General features: G+C 36.7%; 6 protein-coding genes and 1 pseudogene across 6 annotated transcripts; 3 read left to right on the forward strand and 4 right to left on the reverse strand.

Moving 5' to 3' along the window:
* Positions 1–2281: 2281 nt before the first annotated feature.
* On the reverse strand, positions 2282–3489 carry LOC106374514. Its single transcript, XM_048763895.1, has 3 exons — positions 2656–3489; positions 2479–2573; positions 2282–2396 (listed from the first exon to the last, which is right to left on the reverse strand). Exons 1-3 carry the CDS (start codon positions 3487–3489, stop codon positions 2282–2284), a joined length of 1044 nt encoding a protein of 347 aa, XP_048619852.1.
* A 1295-nt stretch (positions 3490–4784) lies between these two features.
* LOC106376198 (60S ribosomal protein L28-1-like) lies at positions 4785–6230 on the reverse strand. Its single transcript, XM_013816267.3, has 4 exons — positions 6094–6230; positions 5832–5992; positions 5351–5514; positions 4785–5087 (listed from the first exon to the last, which is right to left on the reverse strand). Exons 2-4 carry the CDS (start codon positions 5977–5979, stop codon positions 4968–4970), a joined length of 432 nt encoding a protein of 143 aa, XP_013671721.1. The 5' UTR covers positions 5980–5992; positions 6094–6230; the 3' UTR covers positions 4785–4967.
* Positions 6231–6295: 65 nt separating this feature from the next.
* LOC106376201 (40S ribosomal protein S15a-5) lies at positions 6296–7477 on the forward strand. The gene is made up of 3 exons (XM_013816270.2): positions 6296–6510; positions 6995–7155; positions 7229–7477. Exons 1-3 carry the CDS (start codon positions 6381–6383, stop codon positions 7325–7327), a joined length of 390 nt encoding a protein of 129 aa, XP_013671724.1. The 5' UTR covers positions 6296–6380; the 3' UTR covers positions 7328–7477.
* A 42-nt stretch (positions 7478–7519) lies between these two features.
* Positions 7520–11329, reverse strand: BNAC07G01530D. The gene is made up of 7 exons (XM_013816269.3): positions 11070–11329; positions 10800–10932; positions 10571–10674; positions 10324–10495; positions 10105–10239; positions 9776–9998; positions 7520–9697 (listed from the first exon to the last, which is right to left on the reverse strand). The coding sequence occupies exons 1-7, from the start codon at positions 11108–11110 to the stop codon at positions 7746–7748; spliced, it is 2760 nt and encodes a 919-aa protein (XP_013671723.1). The 5' UTR covers positions 11111–11329; the 3' UTR covers positions 7520–7745.
* Positions 11330–13312: 1983 nt separating this feature from the next.
* Positions 13313–14829, reverse strand: LOC106374515 (phospholipase A2-beta). The gene is made up of 4 exons (XM_013814522.3): positions 14583–14829; positions 14388–14424; positions 14202–14321; positions 13313–13825 (listed from the first exon to the last, which is right to left on the reverse strand). Exons 1-4 carry the CDS (start codon positions 14808–14810, stop codon positions 13626–13628), a joined length of 585 nt encoding a protein of 194 aa, XP_013669976.2. The 5' UTR covers positions 14811–14829; the 3' UTR covers positions 13313–13625.
* A 166-nt stretch (positions 14830–14995) lies between these two features.
* On the forward strand, positions 14996–17036 carry LOC106376203 (probable protein arginine N-methyltransferase 1.2). Its single transcript, XM_013816271.3, has 9 exons — positions 14996–15220; positions 15321–15331; positions 15407–15562; positions 15650–15713; positions 15792–15934; positions 16012–16099; positions 16178–16293; positions 16383–16533; positions 16662–17036. The coding sequence occupies exons 1-9, from the start codon at positions 15070–15072 to the stop codon at positions 16865–16867; spliced, it is 1086 nt and encodes a 361-aa protein (XP_013671725.1). The 5' UTR covers positions 14996–15069; the 3' UTR covers positions 16868–17036.
* Positions 17037–17275: 239 nt separating this feature from the next.
* LOC106376202 lies at positions 17276–20106 on the forward strand (annotated as a pseudogene).
* The last annotated feature ends 2470 nt before the right edge of the window (positions 20107–22576 follow it).

Here is a 22576-nt window from a genome sequence, read left to right on the forward strand (position 1 = left end):
TATATAAATTCGATTTTACAAAACGTTTTTGTATATAAATTCGATTTTTGGATTTATAAAGGATGATTTCATATTTATAAAAATATTTATATTTATTAAAACTAATTTTGTATTTATAAAACATTTTTTGATTTATAAACACTATTTTTTTATTTTTGTATTTATAAAAACTATTTTTAAATATACAAAACGTTCTTTGTATATAAATTCATTTTTTGGATTTATAAAAGATGATTTCATATTTTAAAATTAATTTTGTATTTATAAAACATTTTTTGATTTATAAACACTATTTCATTATTTTTTGTATTTATAAATACTATTTTGTATTTATAAAAAGATGATTTCATATCTATAAAAATATTTATATTTATTAAAACTAATTTTGTATTTATAAAACATTTTTTTTATTTATAAACACTATTTTATTATTTTTTGTATTTATAAAAACTATTTTGTATTTATAAAAAGATGATTTCATAATTATAAAAATATTTATATTTATTAAAACTAATTTTGTATTTATAAAAAAAATTTTATTTATAAAAACTATTTTATTATTTTTTGTATTTTAAATATGTTTTCTATTTCAATTTTAATTTTATATTTTTGAATTTCAATTTAAAAAAATAAATTTATAATTTTTTTTTGAATTTTGGAAATATTCCGAGGAAGTGTATCCCTCGGAATATTCCGACGACATATTCCTCGGAATATTCCGAGGAATTTCCGACGAAAAAAGTCCTCGGAATATTCCGAGGAAATTCATTTCCTCGGAATTCCGTCGGAAATTTCCGAGGGATTTCCGAGGAAAGATGTATTTCCAAGGACTTTTTTCGTCGGTATGTCGTCGGAATAGCGTTATTCCGACGACATACCGACGATTTTTTCCCTCAGTATGCCGCTGTTTTCTTGTAGTGGGAGGTGATGATAATTCTAGAAAAATTCTAGAATTTAAGCTTAATTTTGGGTTTAGTCCAATTAAAAGTTTATTGAACCATAATTAAGCATACCCCAAAATCAAGTTTAACTTCAATAGCCTTCCGATTCTGAAGCCATACAAAAAAATAGAATTGGTTGGTAACGGAGTGATTGGTAGGGTAGATGCTTTTGTACAGGAATATATCAATTATACTAAGAAAACGCCGGACTGGGTAGCGCCTAAGGCCATGTACGGGGCCTATCGCGTAATTTATAACGAGTAGTACCCTAAGCAAAACCCGGATTTTGGTTTGACATGGCTCTTCGCAGTGGACGCTGGATTCAACTACCTTGTTAGGCTTCATTTCTGTGACAGTACAGCGAAGGCAGCAGCCTTGCTGAGGTTCTCAATATACATCGGTAACAAGACTGCCAAGGCTGAAACCGACTTTAGAAACCTGAGCGGTGGCCCGATGTATCTAGACTTCAAAACATTTTTACCCCGCAAAAGTGGAAAGAGACCTAATCTACGATTTGACTTGCATCCTCAAAACAAGGAAAATCTACAGTATTTCGAGGTTGGTCTGAGTGGTATAGAGATTCTCAAGCTTAATGAGATTCCAGGGGAAATCTCTCCGGATCTAATAAATGTCCAATAGCAATAGCTTCCTTTTACAAAAAACAAAAAAGTCCAATAGCTTTACATGCTCTGGCGATCATCCTCATAGCCATTGGTTCCGGTTCCGCAGCTGGGCTGGCGACTTTCATCATTGTCCTCATGCGTCAAACTAAGACGAAGAATAAGGACAATAATAATGTCGTTGTATTTAAGGTATTGCTAAAACAGTACACTTATGCAGAGTTGAAGAAAATCAAGAAATCATTTTCATACACACTTGGAAGATTTGGAACCGTATATGTTACATTGCACCTGATAAATGGCAAAGAACGTCGTAGGAACATAAGAAACCTTTGAGCATTAGTTTGGAAATGTGAAAAATGAAAAAAAAAGTTCCAAGGATTGGTTGTCAAGTCACCGTATTTTGGATTGTTTAGCTTTAAAAGCGATGGACGGCTAAAGCGTAAAAACAACACATAAATAGGGACAAACATATGATCTTCAGTAACAGATAGTTTCGTTACAGAGACAACACACCACATAAGAGAGCTTTTCTCCCATATTTAATTCGCAGAGCCTTTCTCCCATATTTAATTCTCAGGTCATGAAATATTACAAGCTGTAATGTAGAACACAAAAAGCCAAAAATCCAGAAGAAAAAAATAAAACATAAAATAAATTGAACCCAAACTACTTAAATAATAAGAAAAACGAGTTTTTTTTAGAGAGAGAGATATTCATCTAGTCTGCCTTGAGTTGCTTCATGTGAGAGCATCCGCTAACACTCTTGTAGTCAAGCTGATTCAACTCGCTAAGCTTGCCAAGTTTTGTTTCATAGTTTTGGATTAGATCAAACCTATAGAGTGTAAGAAGAAGCATATATATAAATATAAAAAAAACTGAATATGATTTAAAAATTCAAAATACTAGAAGCAAACCAGTAGGCTAAAGACTGGAATGGAGAGAATCTGTCGTAAAAGGATTGTGCTGCTGTCTCTAGCGTCTCTTTCGAACATTCCACATTTACATGCACCTCCAAACACAACATTAGATTAGATTAATCAATGAAATATAACTTATAAACAGAATTAAGAAATATATATATAAATATATACCTCTCGGAAGAGTCTTAGGGTCTCCGTATCTGATGGAACAAGGTGGTAATATCCAATACACATAAGCACTGTTGCAGTTAAAAAAGGACCAAAGCCTTTCAATTTTTTCAGTTTCTCAGACACTTCTTCTGCTTCCATATCTCTACTTTCCATCTCTTCAAGATTGAGTTTCCCGCTTTCGACCATCTTTGCTAATTTAACGATCCAATTTGCTCTATACCCGAGTTTACAGTGCTCGTTTATCAACTCTTTGTCAAGGCTAGCTATTTCCTTGGCACTAGGGAAGTTTCCACTTGTTTCTTTCCTTGCTTTGACTACTCGTTTCCTTTTTTTATTAGTTTGACTACTAACGGTTCCGTCAGCTAGCTTAGATTGCAATATGCAGAGGCTAGAAGCCATACCTAGTGTCCTCTCCCAAGTAATGTTAGACAACAAGATGGATTTCACCATATCTTCAAAGAGAAAGGGGGAGCGGAAAATTCGACCGAAACCATACTTCTTTGCATCCTCATGAAGTTGTTGGAACTCGGTCACGTCACGATCGTCCTCAGCTGATATTCTCAGCATCCTTCCCACTTGTTGCAAGATGAGTTCTTCGTCGACCCTTGAGACATTGTTGATGCCGTGAACTTGGATCACAAGAAAAGAGAGAGTGCGAGGGTGAGAGATTGTCACACTGACAGAAGAGGAATTTGAAAGGGTCAAAGGTCGAGTTAGTGACTTAGATTTGGGGTCCCACACGTTTGGAGCCATCATGAAGAAGCCATGGTTACATACCGCTTTTTCCATATCGAATTTTCTTTCAAACTCTTTTAGATATAGTCTCAAATTCATCTCTTTGTCGCTTTTCAAGTACTTATTTTCTTCTTATTTTGTGTTCGAATAATCTTGTCACTTAGCTTTGTTTCTTTATATATAGTAGCGATTATGTTCCTTTTGCCTCTTCGTATATACAACTGCTTTTCAATAGTTTCGTTTACTGTAATCAAAGACTGGTTAGTGTAGTTTACTTTCCCCAAATTCACTGGTCGTCTGTCATCTTTATTATTTTTGCCTTCGTATATACAACTGCCTTCCCTTTTGCCTCTTCGTATATACAACTGCTCGTCTGTCATCTTTATTTTTTTTTTTCCGATTCGTTAGGGAGAAGGTGAGTTGAAAAAGGTGTTTCAGTGCTATTTGATTTTACTTTGTCACTTGGTGCATAACTCTGGACATGTCTTACGAAGAATCGTTACTTTGATTTCGAGAAACTAGCAGCAGGAGGTCAGCGTTTAATTACTTAAATTTATTTTGATAAGTTTGCTGCAACCGTTACTGTAATTTGATGTTGATTTAAAAAAAAAAATTATATTCTGTTTCTTCAGGTTACTGCAACCGTTACTGTTAATCTCAATAAGATAATTGATGTGAATCAGTATCCTGTGGATGCAGATGCATTTATTCTTCTTGGAATGCCAACCGCGAAAACTTCAAACATGCGTCATAGGCAGGCCTATCGGTATTGGTGTACAAGGTCTTGCAGATGCATTTGTTCTTCTTGGAATGCCATTTGATTTGATTCCCCTGAGGTAAACTTTTGAATCGACCTTTCAAAGTAGCTCTGTTCTTCTGGTCTGAGCAGCTTTTTGCAATAATCTCAGGCTCACAAAATTGAATTTTGTTTGTGAATATTGAAAGGGTTTGAAAACGGGGATGTACTACTTGAGATCACGTGCTGCAGCAGATGCAATAAAGTTTACAGCAATGCTAAAGGTAAAATACCCAACACTTTTATGTGTCAGTGAAGTTATTTTAGTCAGCCAAGTTGACATTCCCCTGGACTGATGTAACAGAAGAAGAAGACGATTAGACGAAGATGGCACAGATGGTTTGCTCTTTGACAAACCGTGAAGATTGTCTCTCTTGCGGAAGCTAAACACACAAAGAAACAAATAGAAAGTTGATCAAAACCCCTCTTTACACTTGTCTTTTTTCGTCTGCTGTTTTATTGTAATTTAGTTCTATAAGGTTGTCTTGCTATTCGTGTGTGGAAGGAATGTGAAGGAGAAGACCACAGTTAATCTCACAGAAGTTATCTCCTAAATGAGCTTCATGGATATTTCGTTCTCAGTCAAACAGAATAAATATATCACATGATCAAATCCTTGATTTGATAAAAAAAAGATCCAACACAAGCACACCAGAAACCAAAAGCATAATAAATAAAAAAAAGTTCTAACTTCTTTTGAAAAGGATAAGCATAGCATAGTGTTAAGGTTCGACTTGAACAAAAAACAACTTAATAAACCTCTTCAGTACTTCAAAAAGGCTTAAGCTTGACGGTTTCTTTGCTTGGCACCGGACTTGGCAACCCTAATGCTTTTGCTGATGACACTGAGTCTAGCAAGAGCGAATTTCTTCAAGTCTGGCCTGTAGTAGTTGTCAACCACCTGAATCATTTTCACACAAATTAACCCAATTATGACAAAATGAACACATGTAAAGCCACTACAAGTAGGCATTATTAAATGTCTATATGACACAAAAGTTATCATCACCTCTACTATCAAGCCATGTTACCATTACATATACACATGAAATCTCCACTCACAAGAAGACAAGTAGAACAAAGAACAATTGTAAATAACCAATAACTAGAAACAGCAACCTATTAGCACAACAGACATAGAAACTAGTTGAGATACAAAATTACCTGGTTAGCGACAGCCTTGGACATCCTGGGGAATTCCTTCTTAAGGATAGACTTGTTGACAGAGACCTTAGGCTTGTTCTGCTTCTTGGTCTTGGTGGTGGCCAAAACAACACCTTGTTCCTTGTCAGCTGGCTGGATGGTCACTGTCTTCTTGTTTGCAAGACCTGAACCCAAGACAAAAGATTGAGACATTAGTCCAGCTCAAGCACCCAACTCAAAATTTGTATCAGATAATAAATCCTTAGACACTAAACAAAAAGTTTTTAATTTTTTTTTTTCAAATTTCAGTCACACGTATATTTTTAGTAAATAAGTAGTAATCATATTTTTATGTGAACCTTCCAATTTTAATATAAAGTAGCCACATTTCTAATTCAGACAGATACGACCATACATACACTAAACAAAACAACAAGTTCAGTTCCAATACCAGTAATATCCAATCGATAGACAAGAGAGCAAAAGATGAATGGATCTTTACCAGAGTGCTTGTAGGAGTTAAGGTTGCAGAGATTGTTCTTCTCTTTGCTGAACTGAACCTTGGCGTTGCCTCTTCCGAACTGTTTGACCAAGAAACAGTTGTTGGTCTTAACGATCTCCCATATCAATTGTCCTGGTACTGTCGCCATTTCCAAAACGTACCTAAGTAACACCAAACCAATCGAAATATAAACGAATAACTAAATCAACAATACAGACAAGAACAGATCAATGTACAATTGAGATTGGATCTAAACGCTCACCGTGAAAGTTCAGAGAGAGAGAGAGAGAGAGAGAGAGAGAGAGAGAGAGAGAGACTCGGTTTAATGGTGATTATGCCGAAGCTTTTGGGATGTGACACGATCAAAACGATTTATATATATCACCTCCGGAAAACAAAACCCTAATTTAAACGAAAAGTCTAAATTACCCCTAAACATTATTAAATATATACTGATAAAATCGCAAACATTTGTTCTATCAAAGTTGAGAAGGGTTTTAGATCTTTCGATTCATTTCTTCTATAGAAACTTCTGTTAGAGAGAGAGAGATGGGGAGGAGGATATTGAACGACGCGTTGAGAACGATCGTGAATGCTGAAAAGCGTGGGAAAGCTTCTGTGGAATTGAAGCCTGTCTCTACCGTTATGTCTTCCTTCCTCAGAATCATGAAGGAGAAAGGTCTGACATTTTTACTTGTGCTTCTTTCTTCTGGGCCATTTGGGTCTTGATCCATATTCTTGTTTTAGATTCATCAGACATCAGACATCAGACATTGACTTCACTTGGTTGTTGTGGTGATGTGATTCTGCTTCTCTATGATTACTTTGCTCATCTAACTTATGAGAGCGCCCCTCTTTGTTAGTCCTTGAGATGACCCATATCTGAAGCATTCCCTTGTGTGTGATCTCCCAATGTTAAAAGATGATCTTTTGTTCTTGGTTTGGAAGTGAATTTGCAGACAATTGAAAGTTTATGTTTTTAATTGTCTGAAAAAGGCTTGTCTGCTCCTTTTCCAAGTCTATGGTCTACTTTACGCTTGTTCCGATTTGCTTTTATGTTTTACTTGATCTTGTTTTGAGCATCCTAAGTCAAGATTTGTGGCTCATGTTTTGAATATTTTTATTTGTTACTTTCAGAAACTGTAATGTTTATGTATGTACAGGTTACATCAAGAACTATCAAGTCCATGATCCGCACAGAGTTGGAAGAATAACTGTTGACCTTCAAGGAAGGGTTAATGATTGCAAAGCTCTCACTTATCGGCAAGACCTCAAGGCTAAAGAGATTGACCAATACACTGAACGCACTCTTCCAACCCGCCAGGTTTCTTTTTTCCCCCTTGATTATGCTTATCTTACAGTACCACTAATTTAACCTTGTGTTATGTTATATGCAGTGGGGTTATGTTGTGGTTACCACTCCTGATGGCATTTTGGACCATGAAGAGGCTATCAAGAGGAATGTTGGTGGTCAGGTCCTAGGTTTCTTCTATTAAATTGCCGGCAAGAGGTTCAATATCTGAGAGAACGTATCATTTGTCTGGCTTACTTGTTTGTTACTTTGAGCAAAATGTCAAAAATATAGAACAAAACTTTAATCTGTTGTGATAAGGTTTCCATTGTTCTATAATATCTTTAGCTTCCTATTTTGCTAATAAGCACCAAAAGTAATATAGGCAAAAAGAGCATAGTCACACCAACGCTTCAATCTGTATAATGTGTATGAAAATAAAAATTCAGTCAGAGTAAACACCAAAAAGGTCAAAAAGAAGAAGAAAAGAACCAAGTATTATCACACCACTGCTTCAATCTGTATAATGGGTAAGAATATCAACTTCGGTCAGAGTAAGGAATGAGTTTAGAGTGATCTTTGTGACAAGAGTAAATGTATCAACAGACGGAGGATGGGCATATTCAGCGGCGATTAGGAGTACGAAGAGCGCCAAGCCTTGCAAAGATATCATCACAATCCGGGAGGTTGGGATGAACATGACTAGCTCTCTCCCTTGACGGAGTTTCTGGATCTGGTGATTTTACAGTTGGTGGAACAGAGCTTGAAACTGTCTTTTGTCCTGAAGTTGATTTTGGAGATGGCTGGTCATGAGACTCTGTGTTGGTTCTCGTTGGTGTAACTGGAAATGAACGCTTCTCATGAGCTTTCACTTGTTCCTTTGTCCTTAGAGAGACCCCGGTTATTTTAGCTGGCTTGGCACTGACTCTTTCGACTTCTTCTTCATCATCTTCATACCAGGCTGAAGCTGGGATCTTAAAGTTTGATCTATTTTGATCTCTTACTCTCGTTGTTGGCTTATGAGTCTTCTCTTGACTTCTGACAAAAGCTCGTGCTGGAAGTTCTTCCTCTGAGTCATCATGGCTGAAACGGGAATCACGATATGAGGTTTGAGGTTTTGTTTCTGGTTTTCTTGAACGAAGTTGGATCTCTGAGTCATCATCATCACTAGAAGATGGTTGTGGTGGTATAGAGCTTGGTCTCTTCTCGCTGATGCTTGCTTTTCTGCTACTTCTAGGAGTAGGCACCGACTTGCCAGTATCATCAGTTCCATTATGTTCCTTTCCAGACTTGGACGATGTCTCGTTACTTGCCAGACTCATTCTGTATGGTGGGAGTGTCTTTTTGTTCCTGAATCCACCGACCAAAGGTTTAAAACTCAGACCAGTCTGAGCATCTGCCTCAGAATCTGAGTCTTCCCTTGTCCTTGAATCATCTTTATGTTCATCTGTCTCGACAGGGAAAAACTCATGTCCCACAGGATCAGAGACTTCAAACTTCTGAGATCGATGAGATGTCAGATTCACCGTTTCATCAACTTTACCTCTGTGTCTCGGCTGATCATCTTCGCTTTCTGAATTTGGATCATAGTTGTCAAACTTAGCATGGCGATCTGGCTCATGGTAAGAAGCAGGAGGACTTGTAGGGACATCATCAAACAATGGGCTCTCTTGGAAGACTTGTGAGCTTGAGCTGTGATTTCCATGAGACTTACTATGGTCACTTTTGAAGCTCCAGGAAGCCGCTGGTGTTGAGGTAAGGTTAGGTGCTTTGCTGCCAAGCAATGAGAATCCCACTCCATGATCATAGTCATCATCTTCAGCATCAAATTTAGGTTTATCAAAAAAGGAGCTATAATCATCAAAAGTACCAGCAACATCATCATGTCCATGATCATGGACATCTTTATCTTTAAAGCTTCCCTGAGATTGGTGATCATATTCAGTGGCAAAAATGTTCTCCTCCACGGCTTTTGGTGACTTCATATAATCTGAGTCAATGACATGCTCATCAGAACAATTGCTTGAATGTGAATGAGATGAAGCCCTGCTTGCCTGCTTCCTGAGGTGAACATCTTCCGAGTAACCAACATTTAAATCTGTCTCCTCATCCTCGCTTTGTTGCTTCTCTCTACCTGTTTTACCAAAGGAACCACTCTTTCTCGAGTTATTATTCAGGTAATGTCTCTCTGATGGCTGAACTACAGGAGGATTCTCAGGTTCCTTTCCCCTACCATATCTGTCTTGCTGGGTTCTGTCCATACCTTCATGCTGCATCCTAACATTGTGTCTTGGAGATGAATGATCTTCAGAAACATTCGATCTGTCACGTCTATGTGAAGGCTCGTTTCTGAAATTGACAGATGCAGAGGACATATGCGACTCTGTTGAATTCTGCCTCGTCATCCTTTCTTTGCTAGAAAGCTCAGCAGCCGCTCTAGCAGCGAAACTTGCTCTCTCAGCGGCTTCAGCAGCAGCACGTGCAGCATCTGTCGAATCAACAAACTCTGTTTCCCACCTTTGCTTACTTTCGCCATGATTTTGATTTCTAGTTTCTCCTTCATCAGGCCTAGACCCTGTCAAACAAAACCAACTTCTTTGAATGATTCATGTCAAGAAACAAAAACAGAAACAGCAGGAAGGAAACCACTTACGAGAAGGTCTTGCATTTGGATGATGATGATAGTCATTAGCCGTCCCAGAAGTAACATTGTTGGTACGGCTTGAAGATCGTCCATCACTTGCATAATAAGAGTTTTCTGATGAATGTTGCCTTTCACTTGTTCCATACTGAACATTGACATGAGCTGGAGCTGGGATTCTAGAGGAATCCACAACGTTTACACTACTCGCTGACTGAAACGAGCTTGCTCCACTCTAAAACACAGCACAAGTAAAGTAAAAAGTCATTGTTATTGTTAACAGATAGATGAAAACAATCATGCATTAACACTACAGACATGTTATTGTTATAATTACTTACCAACAACTGGTCTCTTGGATCCGGTTCAACAAAAGACTTTGCCTCCCATACAACATTATGCTCCTCAGCTATCTCCGTCAAAATCTTGACCTTTGTTGGACCATCAGGGGCTTTGACAGACAATTTATCCACCAGCTAGAAACATAAACAAGATCATAATCAAGAAACGCTTCTTAATAATACAAAATAAGCACAAAGGAACAGGATGCAACCACTTACCAGGCGACTGACACCAGAATCTGGACGCAGCTCAATAGCAGAAGTAGCAAAATCCTTCCCGTACTTGGTAGTGAATTGCTTAACGATCTCTGAGAGCTCAGGGACATCTGATAACCTCTGGGAAGCAAATAAGACGCTGGCAACCGCTTCTTTCAGATCAATGGGGCAGTTCCTGTAAGTAAATATCACAAACGATCAGTACATTATACACAGAACAACAACAAAAAAGGAGTAAAGTTATGCTTACTTTTGAGACTCGATAACACCTAAACGAACAACAATAAGCTCGCAGTAGATCCCAATGAGTTCATAAGCAGCCACTGTCTTCTCTTCCCTCACCACATGTTCCACCTGAAACATAACCAACCCACATTCACAATCTCATCAACAAACAACATGAGTGAAACCAAAACACACATTCACAATGTGATCAATACACAACATGATTGAAATGCAAGATTAAAAGTTGTTCTTACCCGAATTCTAGCGGTTGGGGTGTTCCCAGCTTCGAGCAATTGAGCTAACTCTCGTCTCAGCTGTTTGATCTGAATCTCCTTTTTGTTCTTGAGGATCTTCAGGCGTGAATTCGCCATTTGTAAAGCTGTTTTGCTACACACACACATATAAAAAATCAACATAAGAAGGGATGAAACAGTAACACCCAAAGACTCAGTTCCTCCGGTTTGAATCCTAAACAACAAAAGCTAGAATCATAGCAGAATCAAATAAGAGGAATCGAATTTTACCATTTAGCAGGCTTAAAGCCTCGATGAAGAACCTTCTTCATGGAAATAAGCTTAGCAACAAAAAAAAACAAAAAAGACGAAGATCGGAAACCGTTCGTTCGACCGTCTGGTTCGAATCTGGCGAAAAGAAAGAAGGGCGAAACTAGGGTTTGGAATTTTCGAAGGGGACAAACCCAGAAGAAACGTATAATGTTGATTTTAGAGGAGGGGGAGAGGAAGATGAGAATAGAATAGAATATTGCTCTTAGGTTGGACAATGCCATTAATATATAGTATATGTTTTGTCAACGACGTGTAAAGAGAGAACCCGTGTAATAAAATTATAAAATCAAGAAAGGAATCGGAAAGTTCCAATTCCTCGACTAATCAAGTTTTTAATCGGACCTATTTAACCCTTTTCATATGCTAAATGATTTTACTGGCACTTAGCATTTTGGGTAGGAAATAGGCTAATGCATATCTACCGGGAACCGAAGAACCGAGCTGTACCGAACCAGAAACGTAAATTGAAAGCGTACAGGATTTTTTAAATATTCAAACAGATCATATCTATCAATACTATTATAATATATTTTAAGGTATATAAACTATATTTTAGAAATTCGGTGGTTTTGGTTTCAGTTCAGTTTTGGTTTTAGTTTTCGGTTCAGTTTTATTTTTTTTTAATTATAGAGATACTAAGTGTTCTGCCCGTACATGCGGGCATAGTGTTCTTATAGATATTTACATGTTTATAACTATTAAATCAAAACCAACATAATAAATTATTAATTATGTTTTTAAGAAGATAAATCAAACATTAAACTTTATAATTTATAATAAAAAAATTTATTTTCTGATAAAAACAAAACATATAAATAAAATATTATTAATATATATTCATTAGTTTTTATCAAAAATATATATATCTATATATATATATATGCTTATTGTTGTGTTAAATTTTAAAAATTCACATATTAGAAATATTATTTTCAGATAACAACATAATATATCTAAGAATTATTTTATGTTCTATAACATGCTTTATTTTCAGATAACAAGATAATATATCTAAGAATTATCTTATGTTTTAAAACATGTTTTACTTTTGAAAATATTTTTATATTTATCTATAGTCAATTATATGTTTAATAGAAATTCGTTTTTAATTATTTATATTTTTGATAATTCTTATTATTATTAATTTTAATCATTTATTTAATCACATATATTTTAAATTCATTTTTATTTTTGACTAATTTATATAATTTATTGATATACCTTAAAATATATTATATATATATATTTAATTTTAAAATAACAAAATATCCTAAAAAAACTATTTATAAACTGAAAAGTTAAATTATCTGAATAATTTTTTATACAAAATCATTTAAATTATATGATATTGTATCCAAAAGTTCTGAAATTACTAAATTATTTGAAAACTTTACCCAAATTAACCAAAACCAAATTGGATCTAAAATATTCTCGGATATTAACAATTCTCCAACATCCTTATCTAAACCGAACCAAAACGAAAAATTGAACCAAAAGCAAACCGAATATCATAAATACCCGAACGGATCCCAAATCTCTAAAATCGAAAACCATACACCAAAAAAAAAAAAACTGAACACAAACAGAACCAAAACCAAAACCAAAATGCCCAATCCTAGTAAGAAAAGTTAGCTCATATTCCAATACCGAGCAGTTCTGATCAGAGATGCATTCACCTTATATATCTGGCACATTGACTCTTTTTAAAATTACATACCTTATTTTTTCAAACCAGGTAAATTATACGCAAATTATTGACGTATGTATAACACCGTTAGGTTACGGAATGTCAATTGTCAACATGTCATTGTTGTAAACGTTAGGTCAGGTATAGGCAACATGTCATGTCATGGTTGAAGTTGTAACTTGTAGACAGAAAAGTTTGACGATTACCGGTCCTCATACGTTGATTGTACATGTTTGGAGCTTGTAAATGCGAAATGATAAAAATATTAACTGAAAAGAAAAGCAAAAATCGCAAACAGCATCAAAGGGATTTGTATGGATTTTTATGTATTAGAAGTTTCTAAAACTATTTATGGCGACCAAGAGAGAGCTTGAATACTCTTGTTACGCAAGAACTAATATCAAATTCTGAAGCGTGTGTACAATTCATTAATTCAAGACCAATCAACGAAAATCAAAATGAGATTGGAAGAAAAAAAAATAGAGGCGATGAGCATTACTATTTAGAGAGGATATAAGAAGCAAGAAGGGATGGCATGATTACACTTAGAGAAAAGATAAGACATATGACCAATGCTTTGAGAAATGTAGGTATCAGCAGGATCATAATTCATAATTTGAAAATAAGAATAGAAAGACTTTCTGACCAAAACTAGCAAATCACATAGTGCCTTATAGTATACAGGAATAACATCTTAAAATCATTCAGCGGAACTTGAATTAAGCCAAGATAGCTGAGACTTGCAGTGGAAATAGTTACCAGTAATCACCACCACCACCAAAGAATCTTCTAAAACTACCAATGACCAATGTGATGCCTTCTAAAACTCAGAGTTCTGTTCTCATATCATTGCCTAGTTGACTGAACATAATGCCGATATCCATTCCTTGATTCACCGTTGGTATGACTACCGAGTAAGGGCACTGTTTTGAAAATCCAACCTTTATGTTTTTGGATTGTTTTATCGATTTGCTTAGCCTGTTTACGCATTTCTGGAACTTCTTATGGCAGCTTATGTTAGTCATACCTGCCAAAATGGGGAAACAAATAACCAGAGGTTTCAGAATGTAAAGCGTGTCAACTCGAGAGTCAAGACTATAAGGTTCAGCATTTGCGGTTCCTAAAAAGTACAGCTTAAAAAAGAATGGATCACGGTAGTATGTTTCAAGATCACTAAACTGAGACCACTGAAGACAGTCTCTTCATATGACGAAAGCAAGAAGATCCCTAAAGCAGTAGAATCACCTGAACCTAATGGCCTTAAACGATAATCACACTCAGATATCCTATCAAATAAATCAGACTAGCTACATTCTCAGATCAAAGGTCTACCCATTTACTTTCATACATAATCTGTATTTACATAGAGGGCATATCATTCTTCTCACAATTAAAACAATTACCTTTGGCCTCAACGCAACTGTCATGGACCATACAACAAGCATCAAGATCATCACAAGGCTCCTCACCGGGACATCCAGAGTGTCCAATCCCACAATACTTCCCATATCGTATAGAAAGTGCTGTAAACAAACGCAAGTGAGAAGCTAAAACGCAAAAAGAAAAGGTTCCACAAGGGAAACACTTACTGTCACAATTCTGTGCAATGCAGGTTCTGGTGCACTCCTGTAACAATTTGATTCAACAAAAACTCATTAGTGAACTGAATGACCAAATCTTTGTGGAATCTGAGCTTTCGGATTCCAAGCTGATTCTACCACAATGCGATTGCTTTTGTCTAATTATAGAAACTCATATTCGTATAAAGGAAAGAAAGGTCAAACCTCGCAGCGAACGAGATCGACGAGGAAGATGACAAGGAAGAAAGCTCCTGCGAAACGCGTCGAAGCAGAACGAACCATCATCGTCTCTCTCTCTCTCTGTATCTCTTTAGGCGATTGCTTAGTAAGAGTACTGTAGGAAGAAGCTTCTGGATGTGATTTACCGTGTCCTTTTGTCTTCTTCGCTAAGGTTTCGATCTCATTGGTCTTCTTCCTCCTTCCTTGATTCATACCAAATAAAAATTATTTTTAAAAATATTCTCTCGAGTCAACCCAAATAAAATACGTTTCGAATTAAATTAGCTGAACCGGATCGGTATAATTCAATCACTATATAATAAATCAGACCGGTATGGCTTTCAATTAAATCAGACCGACGGTTAAGTAACCGTGAACATAAACGTTGTCTCCCTAAAACCCTAGGCGGCCCTTTCCGATTCAAATCTCGTCTCCAAAACCCTAATCCTCTCTCTCTCTCTCTCTCTGTGCAATGGCTGCTACGAAGAACAACCACAACGAGCTAGGCTCTGATCAACACACGAAGTTACCCTTTGAAGACGTCGATGAAACAATGTGCGATGCCGATGTAGCTGATGACATAACCAGCGCCGATTACTACTTCGATTCTTACTCCCATTTCGGTAAAAAAAAAACCCTTTAAACTTTCATCCTTGAAGCTTCTCTCATTGTTTTCTTCCCCGCAAAGTGTTAATTCTGTTTCCAATTGATTTGGTTTTGCAGGTATTCATGAAGTAAGTGTCTTTGCAGTTTGAGTCGAAACACTCTGTTCTGTATGATCTTGACGGTGGTGTTTGTCTTGTTATTAGGAAATGTTGAAGGATGTAGTGAGGACAAAGAGTTACCGTGATGTTATTTACAAGAACAAGTTTCTTGTCAAGGACAAAATCGTTCTTGATGTTGGAGCTGGGACAGGGATCTTGTCTCTCTTCTGTGCTAAAGCAGGAGCTGCTCACGTATACGCTGTATGTATATAATACACTATCTTCTTCTCCACTAATCACATTAGGCTTTTGGATACATTTGATTGACACAAATGATTCTTTGAATAGGTTGAATGTTCTCAAATGGCTGACACTGCGAAGGAGATCGTCAAGTCGAATGGGTTTTCTGATGGTAATAATCTGATACAAATGTGTAAAGTGTTCATAAATAACTTTGTTACTAACAACTGTTTGGTTATTTTTGGGGTAGTTATAACGGTTTTGAAAGGGAAGATTGAGGAAATCGAGCTTCCAGTTCCTAAAGTGGATGTGATTATCTCTGAGTGGATGGGTTACTTTCTTGTTTATGAAAACATGCTTGACACCGTCTTGTATGCTCGCAATAAATGGCTTGTAAGTTCAAAGTTTTCTCCTTTGATGGCTTCATTATAATTTGGCTTTATGCTTTGGCTTTTTTGACTGTTGTTAAGGTCGATGGTGGAATTGTTCTACCAGATAAAGCTTCTCTCTATCTTACAGCCATAGAGGATGCTCATTACAAAGAAGACAAAGTTGAATGTGAGTGTGAAGTAAAGACCTTTGTCACTTTTTTCTAGTATTCTATATGTTTCCGTTAGTTTACAGTCTCCTATACAGTTTGGAACGACGTGTATGGGTTTGACATGTCATGCATCAAGAGAAGAGCAATCACGGAGCCTCTTGTTGATACAGTTGATGGCAACCAAATCGTAACTGATAGCAAGCTACTCAAGGTAGAGTAAAGATTTATACTTAAGTACTTATTGATAGCTCTCTTTAGTTAATTTTTTCTAATACAAATTCAATTTTTTTTATTCTAAAGACGATGGATATCTCTAAGATGGCTTCTGAAGACGCTTCCTTTACAGCTCCGTTCAAGCTTGTGGCAAAACGGAATGATCATATTCATGCACTTGTAGCCTACTTTGATGTATCATTCACTATGTGCCACAAGATGATTGGTTTCTCAACAGGTAGCACACTTTTCCTGCGAAGTTTCTGATTATACAATATTCCAAAACAACAGAAAAAGATATGTTTGATGCAATAGCCTCTTTGTTGATGTTTGGAACTCATGATACAATCACAAAACACAATCCAGGACCAAAATCTAGGGCTACACACTGGAAGCAAACAGTGCTATACCTTGAAGATGTGTTAACCATATGCGAGGGTGAAATGATCACAGGAAGCATGACTATTGCACCTAACAAGAAGAATCCTAGAGATGTGGACATAGAGCTCAGTTATTCTTTGAATGGCCAGCATTGCAAGATCTCAAGGACCCAACTCTACAAAATGCGGTAAAAGCTATCTTAAAGGAAGCAGTAGATCCAATCTCCCACAAGTCTCATTCATCATCTTGAGGCTGAGAATGACAATGCTCATCTGTAGTTCTATTGTTTCCATTTGGTACAATGTTTCAGAACAGAAACAAATTTTTTCCTTGATGCTATTAAAAGTTTATCTCTGACTCTCTCTGTTCCTAGAAACAAAATATGCATCAGCCCAAATCACAATAAATAGACAATGAAAAGGCAAGACCATCAAAGGTCAAGATGTATGAAGTCTTATCATTTACTGGTGAAGCAATGAATGAAGTTATTTTTGAGAACATTAGGTAGGATCCTGCTGCAAGCATGCAATCAGTCAAGACTTTACAAAGGTGATTCACCAGAGAAACAATATCATATTTGGACTTGTGTATGTACTTCACAACATCAGTTTCTGAGTAACCAACGACCTAAATACAGAAACTGATCTTGTTAACCCAAGCTTCATTTACTTTAAAAAATAATCTTTTGTATGTATTCACTATTGTGGAGATAATTTGCATCCGACTAAATTATATACAAGTTTATAAATGGTTAGAGTAGTTACATGAGTGCTTCTTGAGAAGGAACCCCACTACGTACCTCGTCTTATCTACTTGTCCAAGAATGTATGGTTTCTCCACAAACGAACACAGAGCGGTGGAGTCAACACATTGTTTGTGAGTGACAGATATCTATCCTCTCAATAGGATAAGACTTCAATACGCTCTCAATAGGATAAGAATCCTTTTGTGGTTGGTGGAGGCATAAAAATGTGGAAAAAGATAAACCACTTCTGAAGAAAAACAAGAAACCAGATTCAAAATAGCGTAGAAGAGAAGAGCTTTTTGGATTATGGAAGTAAAAAAAATCGCCATGGAAGAAGAAGAAGAGGTAGCAGGTCATCACGATGATGGAAGTAAGCAAATAAGCATGGAAAGAGTAGAGTTGCCACAAGTTCTCGAGCATCTCCTAGACTATGATGGGACTCCAGAAGAAGAAAAGGAGGTGCCACATCACGATAATGGAAAGAAGCAAATCAGCATGGAAAGAGTAGAGTTTCCACAAATTCACCAGCATCCTTTGATACCTTTCACTCGCTTTGTTCTTACTCAGTGCAAGGTGTGCAGATTACTCCATGATGATAGATATTACTTTGCTTACATCTATGGTGGGTACTGTTGCAATGATCTGGGGTATGGTATTAATGATGTGTTCCATAAAGATTGCGCAAATCCCTTAAAAGAGATCAACCACTCTTACCATCCCGACCACCACTCTGGGGTGTTGGTTATTGTTGTACAATATGTGATTTCAAGTTGGATATGGTGTGTGCTAGGAGATCAAATCCACTTGTTCTTCTTGTAAATTCCTACGGACACTCAAACTCTCATATCATCATTATGAGTTTGGATTGATAATCTGCAAAGCGTGTAAGATAAAGATAAAACCGGAAGTTCTACATTATAGATGTCAAGAGTGCAAGAATTTGTCATCCATGAAGATTGTCCTGAAGCATACCACACTTCTCACCCCCAACACCCACTCAAGTCACTTGGTGGAGATGAAGTCCCTGATTAAGCCGACAAGAAGTGTCTTCTTTGCGGGAGGGATTTTGATCAAGAACATCGCCAACTTCACCACTGTGATGTTTGTAATGTCAGCATATGCAGACTGTATGAAAAACCCACCACACGGTAAATCAATACAATTCTGGTGGATCATGAAATTGCATTGAAGACAAAAGTAAGGGCTTCGGTTACCTTGAGACCCACAAGCATTGCAACTGTAGTCGAGTCTTTGAACAAGATGAAGTTGATGTTCATGTGTGTTCATCTTGTTCAAAGACTCATTGACTACAGTTGCAATGCTTGTGGGTCTCAAGGTAATCGAAGCTCTTACTTTTGTCTTCAATGCAATTTCATGATCCACCAGAATTGTATTGATTTACCGCGTGTCATCAATATAAATCGCCATGATCAGCGCATCTCTTGGTCATGGAGAGTGGAAATGCAGAGTTTGGCGTAAAAAAAGTAGATGGATTTTATGGGGCTTATACTTGCTCAAAGTGTCCTACTTTTTTCTGTTCATGCAAGATGCGCAACAGACAAAGACGTATGGGACATGGTCGAACGGGAATGTACACCAGAATAAGAAGAGGAAATTGCACCTTACGAGGTGATTGATGATAGCACAATAAGAAATTTCAGTCATGATCATAACTTCCAATTCAACAAGGATGGGAGGACTCTATCTGAAAGCACACTATGCGTGGCATGCGTTTTTCAGATTGGTTAAGAACCATTCTACATTTGCAAGCATCATCAATGCGGTATCATTCTTCATGAAAAATGTGCAAACCTTCCACGGAAGAAACGTCACGTGCGCAACAACCTGCCATTCACGCTACACACTGATTCTCACTTCACATTTTGGTGTTGGCTTTGTGGTCAGTACTCCACCGGTTTCAGGTACGAATCTGGAGGTGTGGTGACTTTAGATGTAAGATGTGCTTCAATTTCAGATTCACTTGAGCACGAAAGCCATCCACATCCTCTATACTGCTCCTCTAGTTATACAAATGGTAAGCCTTGTAGTAGATGTGGGGCGCGCTACGGTTTATTTAGATGTGACGAGTGTGACTATATATTGGACGGCAAGTGTGCTCTTTTACCTGAAAAGGTAATGAAAAAGAGATACGATGATCATCCTCTCTTGTCATATGGAGACATGAATGTGGATGAAAAATATTGGTGTGAGGCATGTGAAACAAAATTGGATCCTAAGAGAGGTTTCTACACATGCAATGATTGTGAAGTCGTTTTGCGTATTTCATGCCTTTTTGGAGACTTCTCATATATCATGCCTGGTTCATCAGTAAACATTGCGCACAATTATGAAGATCAACACGCATATATCAACAAAGGTTCAGAGACAAGCTACAATTCAGAGACAAGATACAATGCAGAAGTGGTGTCCAACACCTCTATTTGTAGACCATTTTGCCATGTGTGTAACTCTCGATGCAAGTTCCCTTCCGTTCTTAATGTTTCCAAGGGCGACGTTATTTGTTCTTTATCTTGTTGTTCAAATGATTTTTTTTGCATGAAAAAATCGAATTATAATTGTTGTTACAAGAGATTTCCCACAGGTTTCCTCTTCGTCTTGATATCTCAGAAATATCTATACATCAGGAACACAATCGACGGTTCTCCATCCATCGTCTTTGCCTAGGTTGAGATCATATGTGGCTTTGATGTTGTGTCGTGTCTACTACTGAGACAACATAAAGAATTGTGAAGAGAACCTTGGATCATTTGTGATATAAGCTTTGCACTCTCTGAACGATACAAATCTCCTTTGAAACCAATCTGATACAGATGAAAGAAAAATCAAAAAGCTGAATTTGAGTTAAATTCATAGAGGCAGCGATGATTTATGTGTTTTACCTCGGTTGAGCTATCCGGAGAGAACCACCTTAAGAAAACTCCTAAATGTACAACGGCTGGTATCAACTTGATTAGAAATGGTGTCGTTACCTGCAACAAACTTTACTTGAATAAGTTACTAAACAATAACATTGAACTTAAAATGCAATAACGCAAAAAAAAAAAAGGATCATACCAAGCTTAAAGCAGTTGTCCCGAGAGGTAGGAGGTACAGTTTGCTATGCAAATAAACACAAACCATTTCATTTTTATCACTCCACAGAAAGCGAGCTAGCTATTATTGTACCACACAGACTGGTTGATATAAGCTTAGTTTGATCCATAAATCAAAGAGCTTACCTCAATTAGGTGAAGATTAGATACACGACTTAGCAGAACAAAAGCAAATTCTCCAATCTCCGCAACCGACATTCCAACCTATTGACAAGAAAAACTGTAAGGCCTCTCACTACATAAAGGGTTGGAGCAATGTGAAAGCGGAAAAAAGAAGAAAGGAAGGGTTCACTTCTTACAAGTATCCAAAGATTTTAACAACGATCGCAACTACCACGGTCTTTATCACTATCACCAGTAACACACACTGCTGCTACCAGAATATCAACATGGTTCCACAAGAAGTGCATATGTATCAACATGCCAATGCTAACAAGTTTCTGAGTAACCAATGACCTAAATACAGAAACTGGTGTTGCGGAGTACATAGACAAGTACTCCATACCTGATCTTGTCATTAATGAATGAATGATACGGCTACAAGAAGTCGAATTATCTTCACGAAATTGAAGCAAAGACCACAAACATATATTTTCAGTTAGTGTGAGAAAAATCCATCTTCTGTATGTATTCATTAATGTGGAGATACTTCGTCAGGCCCGGCCCGGGCTTAGAACCCAAAATATTTTGAGAGTTTTTAGCTTTAGAAAAATGGCCCAAAAGTTTTTTAAAAATGTTTAGCTTAAAAAAAAGCCCAAAATTTTTAATTTGAGTAAGACCTTTAATTTGGATGGACCATCCATGTAATTCATATACAATTATTATTGGATATAGTAGTTACATACTTGCATGAGTGCTCCTTGAGAATGAATTTATTGGCAGAAACTACGTACCAAGTTAAGAATTTGAATCCTTATTTGTGGTCCTCATAGTCAAGCAAGTAGATAAGAATCCTTTTTTTCGTCCTTCTAGTAGTTTTACTTGGCAAAATATCCATAACTTTTGATTTAATTCGAACCGAAAACCTAATATCCATAACTTTACGAAACAGACAAATACTAATATGCAATATCCGTAAAAAAACAACAAATCACACATACTAAAATTTTTATAAACGGATATCCAATATGTTATATGCATATATATACATATATTTAAAGAATTATATATTTATTTGTCATGTTTTTATGATTTTGACTGATGAATCATCACTTTAAAATTATCATATTATTTAAACTTAATTAAATAAGGAGAAATGAGAATTAAGATACATATATATATTTGTCATCATCTATAACAGACTCAAAATGACCCTGTAAATCAAACTGGTAACTCGGCATCCATGTGAACGACGAAAGATGATTGCTTCCTAGAACTGAGTGCTAGACTATCCGCCTTTGAATTCTGCGTTCTTGGTACATGAATGATCTCCGAGCTAAGAAAACTTTCTCTCAAGGTCTTTATGTCCTCCAAATAATTTGCAAAAGCTGGTCAATCTTCTGGTTCTGAAACCATCTTCACCACTTAAGAGAAATCTGTTGCAAACGTAACCTGATCCTATCGTAAGTTCCTCATACACTCCATTGCCCAAACCAAAGCCTCGATCTTTGAATGAAGGGGAGACAAACTAGCCCTTACATTTCGTGCCCCCATCAAACCATCAAAACTTTCCAATGTACTATACCATCCTTGTCCTGAAAAAACCTCATTTTCTTTCCAAGAGCCATCTGAAAAACACCAACGCCCTGGGATTGACTGCATAGTCGTAACCTCTACAGGTCGTGCCACCCTCTGTGTGTTCAACACTTGAGCTTTAGCCCACAATGTTGACTCTGTTTCGGCCAATTTTAACGTATCTTGAGAATCAAAGTCTACATTTCTAAAAGCTTTGTTGTTCATTCCTTTCCAAATGTACCATAGAATCCATGCAAATTGATGATCGTCCATTTGTTGATAGACTCTCTAAAATAAGTGATCTATATTTGTAAATAGAGTAGTAGTAGGGAAGATAGTTGGGTTGGGTGGAATTTTTGAAAGGGCCC

Source organism: Brassica napus, chromosome C7, assembly GCF_020379485.1.
Source record: "Brassica napus cultivar Da-Ae chromosome C7, Da-Ae, whole genome shotgun sequence".
In the NCBI taxonomy this organism is placed as follows: domain Eukaryota; kingdom Viridiplantae; phylum Streptophyta; class Magnoliopsida; order Brassicales; family Brassicaceae; genus Brassica; species Brassica napus.

Bases quoted from the DNA above. Each gene is read 5' to 3' on its own strand.
- LOC106374514 (XM_048763895.1), bottom strand. From the start codon at position 3,489: ATGAATTTGAGACTATATCTAAAAGAGTTTGAAAGAAAATTCGATATG. The intron at 2,574-2,655 runs GTATATATTTAT...TTGTGTTTGGAG, and splicing joins CCCTAAGACTCTTCCGAGAG to GTGCATGTAAATGTGGAATG. The intron at 2,397-2,478 runs GTTTGCTTCTAG...TACACTCTATAG, and splicing joins TTCCAGTCTTTAGCCTACTG to GTTTGATCTAATCCAAAACT.
- LOC106376198 (XM_013816267.3), bottom strand. From the start codon at position 5,979: ATGGCGACAGTACCAGGACAATTGATATGGGAGATCGTTAAGACCAAC. The intron at 5,515-5,831 runs GTAAAGATCCAT...TCTTGGGTTCAG, and splicing joins TAACTCCTACAAGCACTCTG to GTCTTGCAAACAAGAAGACA. The intron at 5,088-5,350 runs GTAATTTTGTAT...AAAATGATTCAG, and splicing joins CCAAGGCTGTCGCTAACCAG to GTGGTTGACAACTACTACAG.
- LOC106376201 (XM_013816270.2), top strand. From the start codon at position 6,381: ATGGGGAGGAGGATATTGAACGACGCGTTGAGAACGATCGTGAATGCT. The intron at 6,511-6,994 runs GTCTGACATTTT...ATGTATGTACAG, and splicing joins CAGAATCATGAAGGAGAAAG to GTTACATCAAGAACTATCAA. The intron at 7,156-7,228 runs GTTTCTTTTTTC...TGTTATATGCAG, and splicing joins GCACTCTTCCAACCCGCCAG to TGGGGTTATGTTGTGGTTAC.
- BNAC07G01530D (XM_013816269.3), bottom strand. From the start codon at position 11,110: ATGAAGAAGGTTCTTCATCGAGGCTTTAAGCCTGCTAAATG. The intron at 10,933-11,069 runs GTAAAATTCGAT...GTGTGTGTGTAG, and splicing joins GGCTTTAAGCCTGCTAAATG to CAAAACAGCTTTACAAATGG. The intron at 10,496-10,570 runs GTAAGCATAACT...ATTTACTTACAG, and splicing joins GGTGTTATCGAGTCTCAAAA to GAACTGCCCCATTGATCTGA.
- LOC106374515 (XM_013814522.3), bottom strand. From the start codon at position 14,810: ATGAATCAAGGAAGGAGGAAGAAGACCAATGAGATCGAAACCTTAGCG. The intron at 14,322-14,387 runs GTAAGTGTTTCC...GTTTGTTTACAG, and splicing joins CATTGCACAGAATTGTGACA to CACTTTCTATACGATATGGG. The intron at 13,826-14,201 runs GTAATTGTTTTA...CCATTTTGGCAG, and splicing joins CAGTTGCGTTGAGGCCAAAG to GTATGACTAACATAAGCTGC.
- LOC106376203 (XM_013816271.3), top strand. From the start codon at position 15,070: ATGGCTGCTACGAAGAACAACCACAACGAGCTAGGCTCTGATCAACAC. The intron at 15,714-15,791 runs GTAATAATCTGA...TTTTTGGGGTAG, and splicing joins GTCGAATGGGTTTTCTGATG to TTATAACGGTTTTGAAAGGG. The intron at 16,100-16,177 runs GTGAGTGTGAAG...TCTCCTATACAG, and splicing joins CAAAGAAGACAAAGTTGAAT to TTTGGAACGACGTGTATGGG.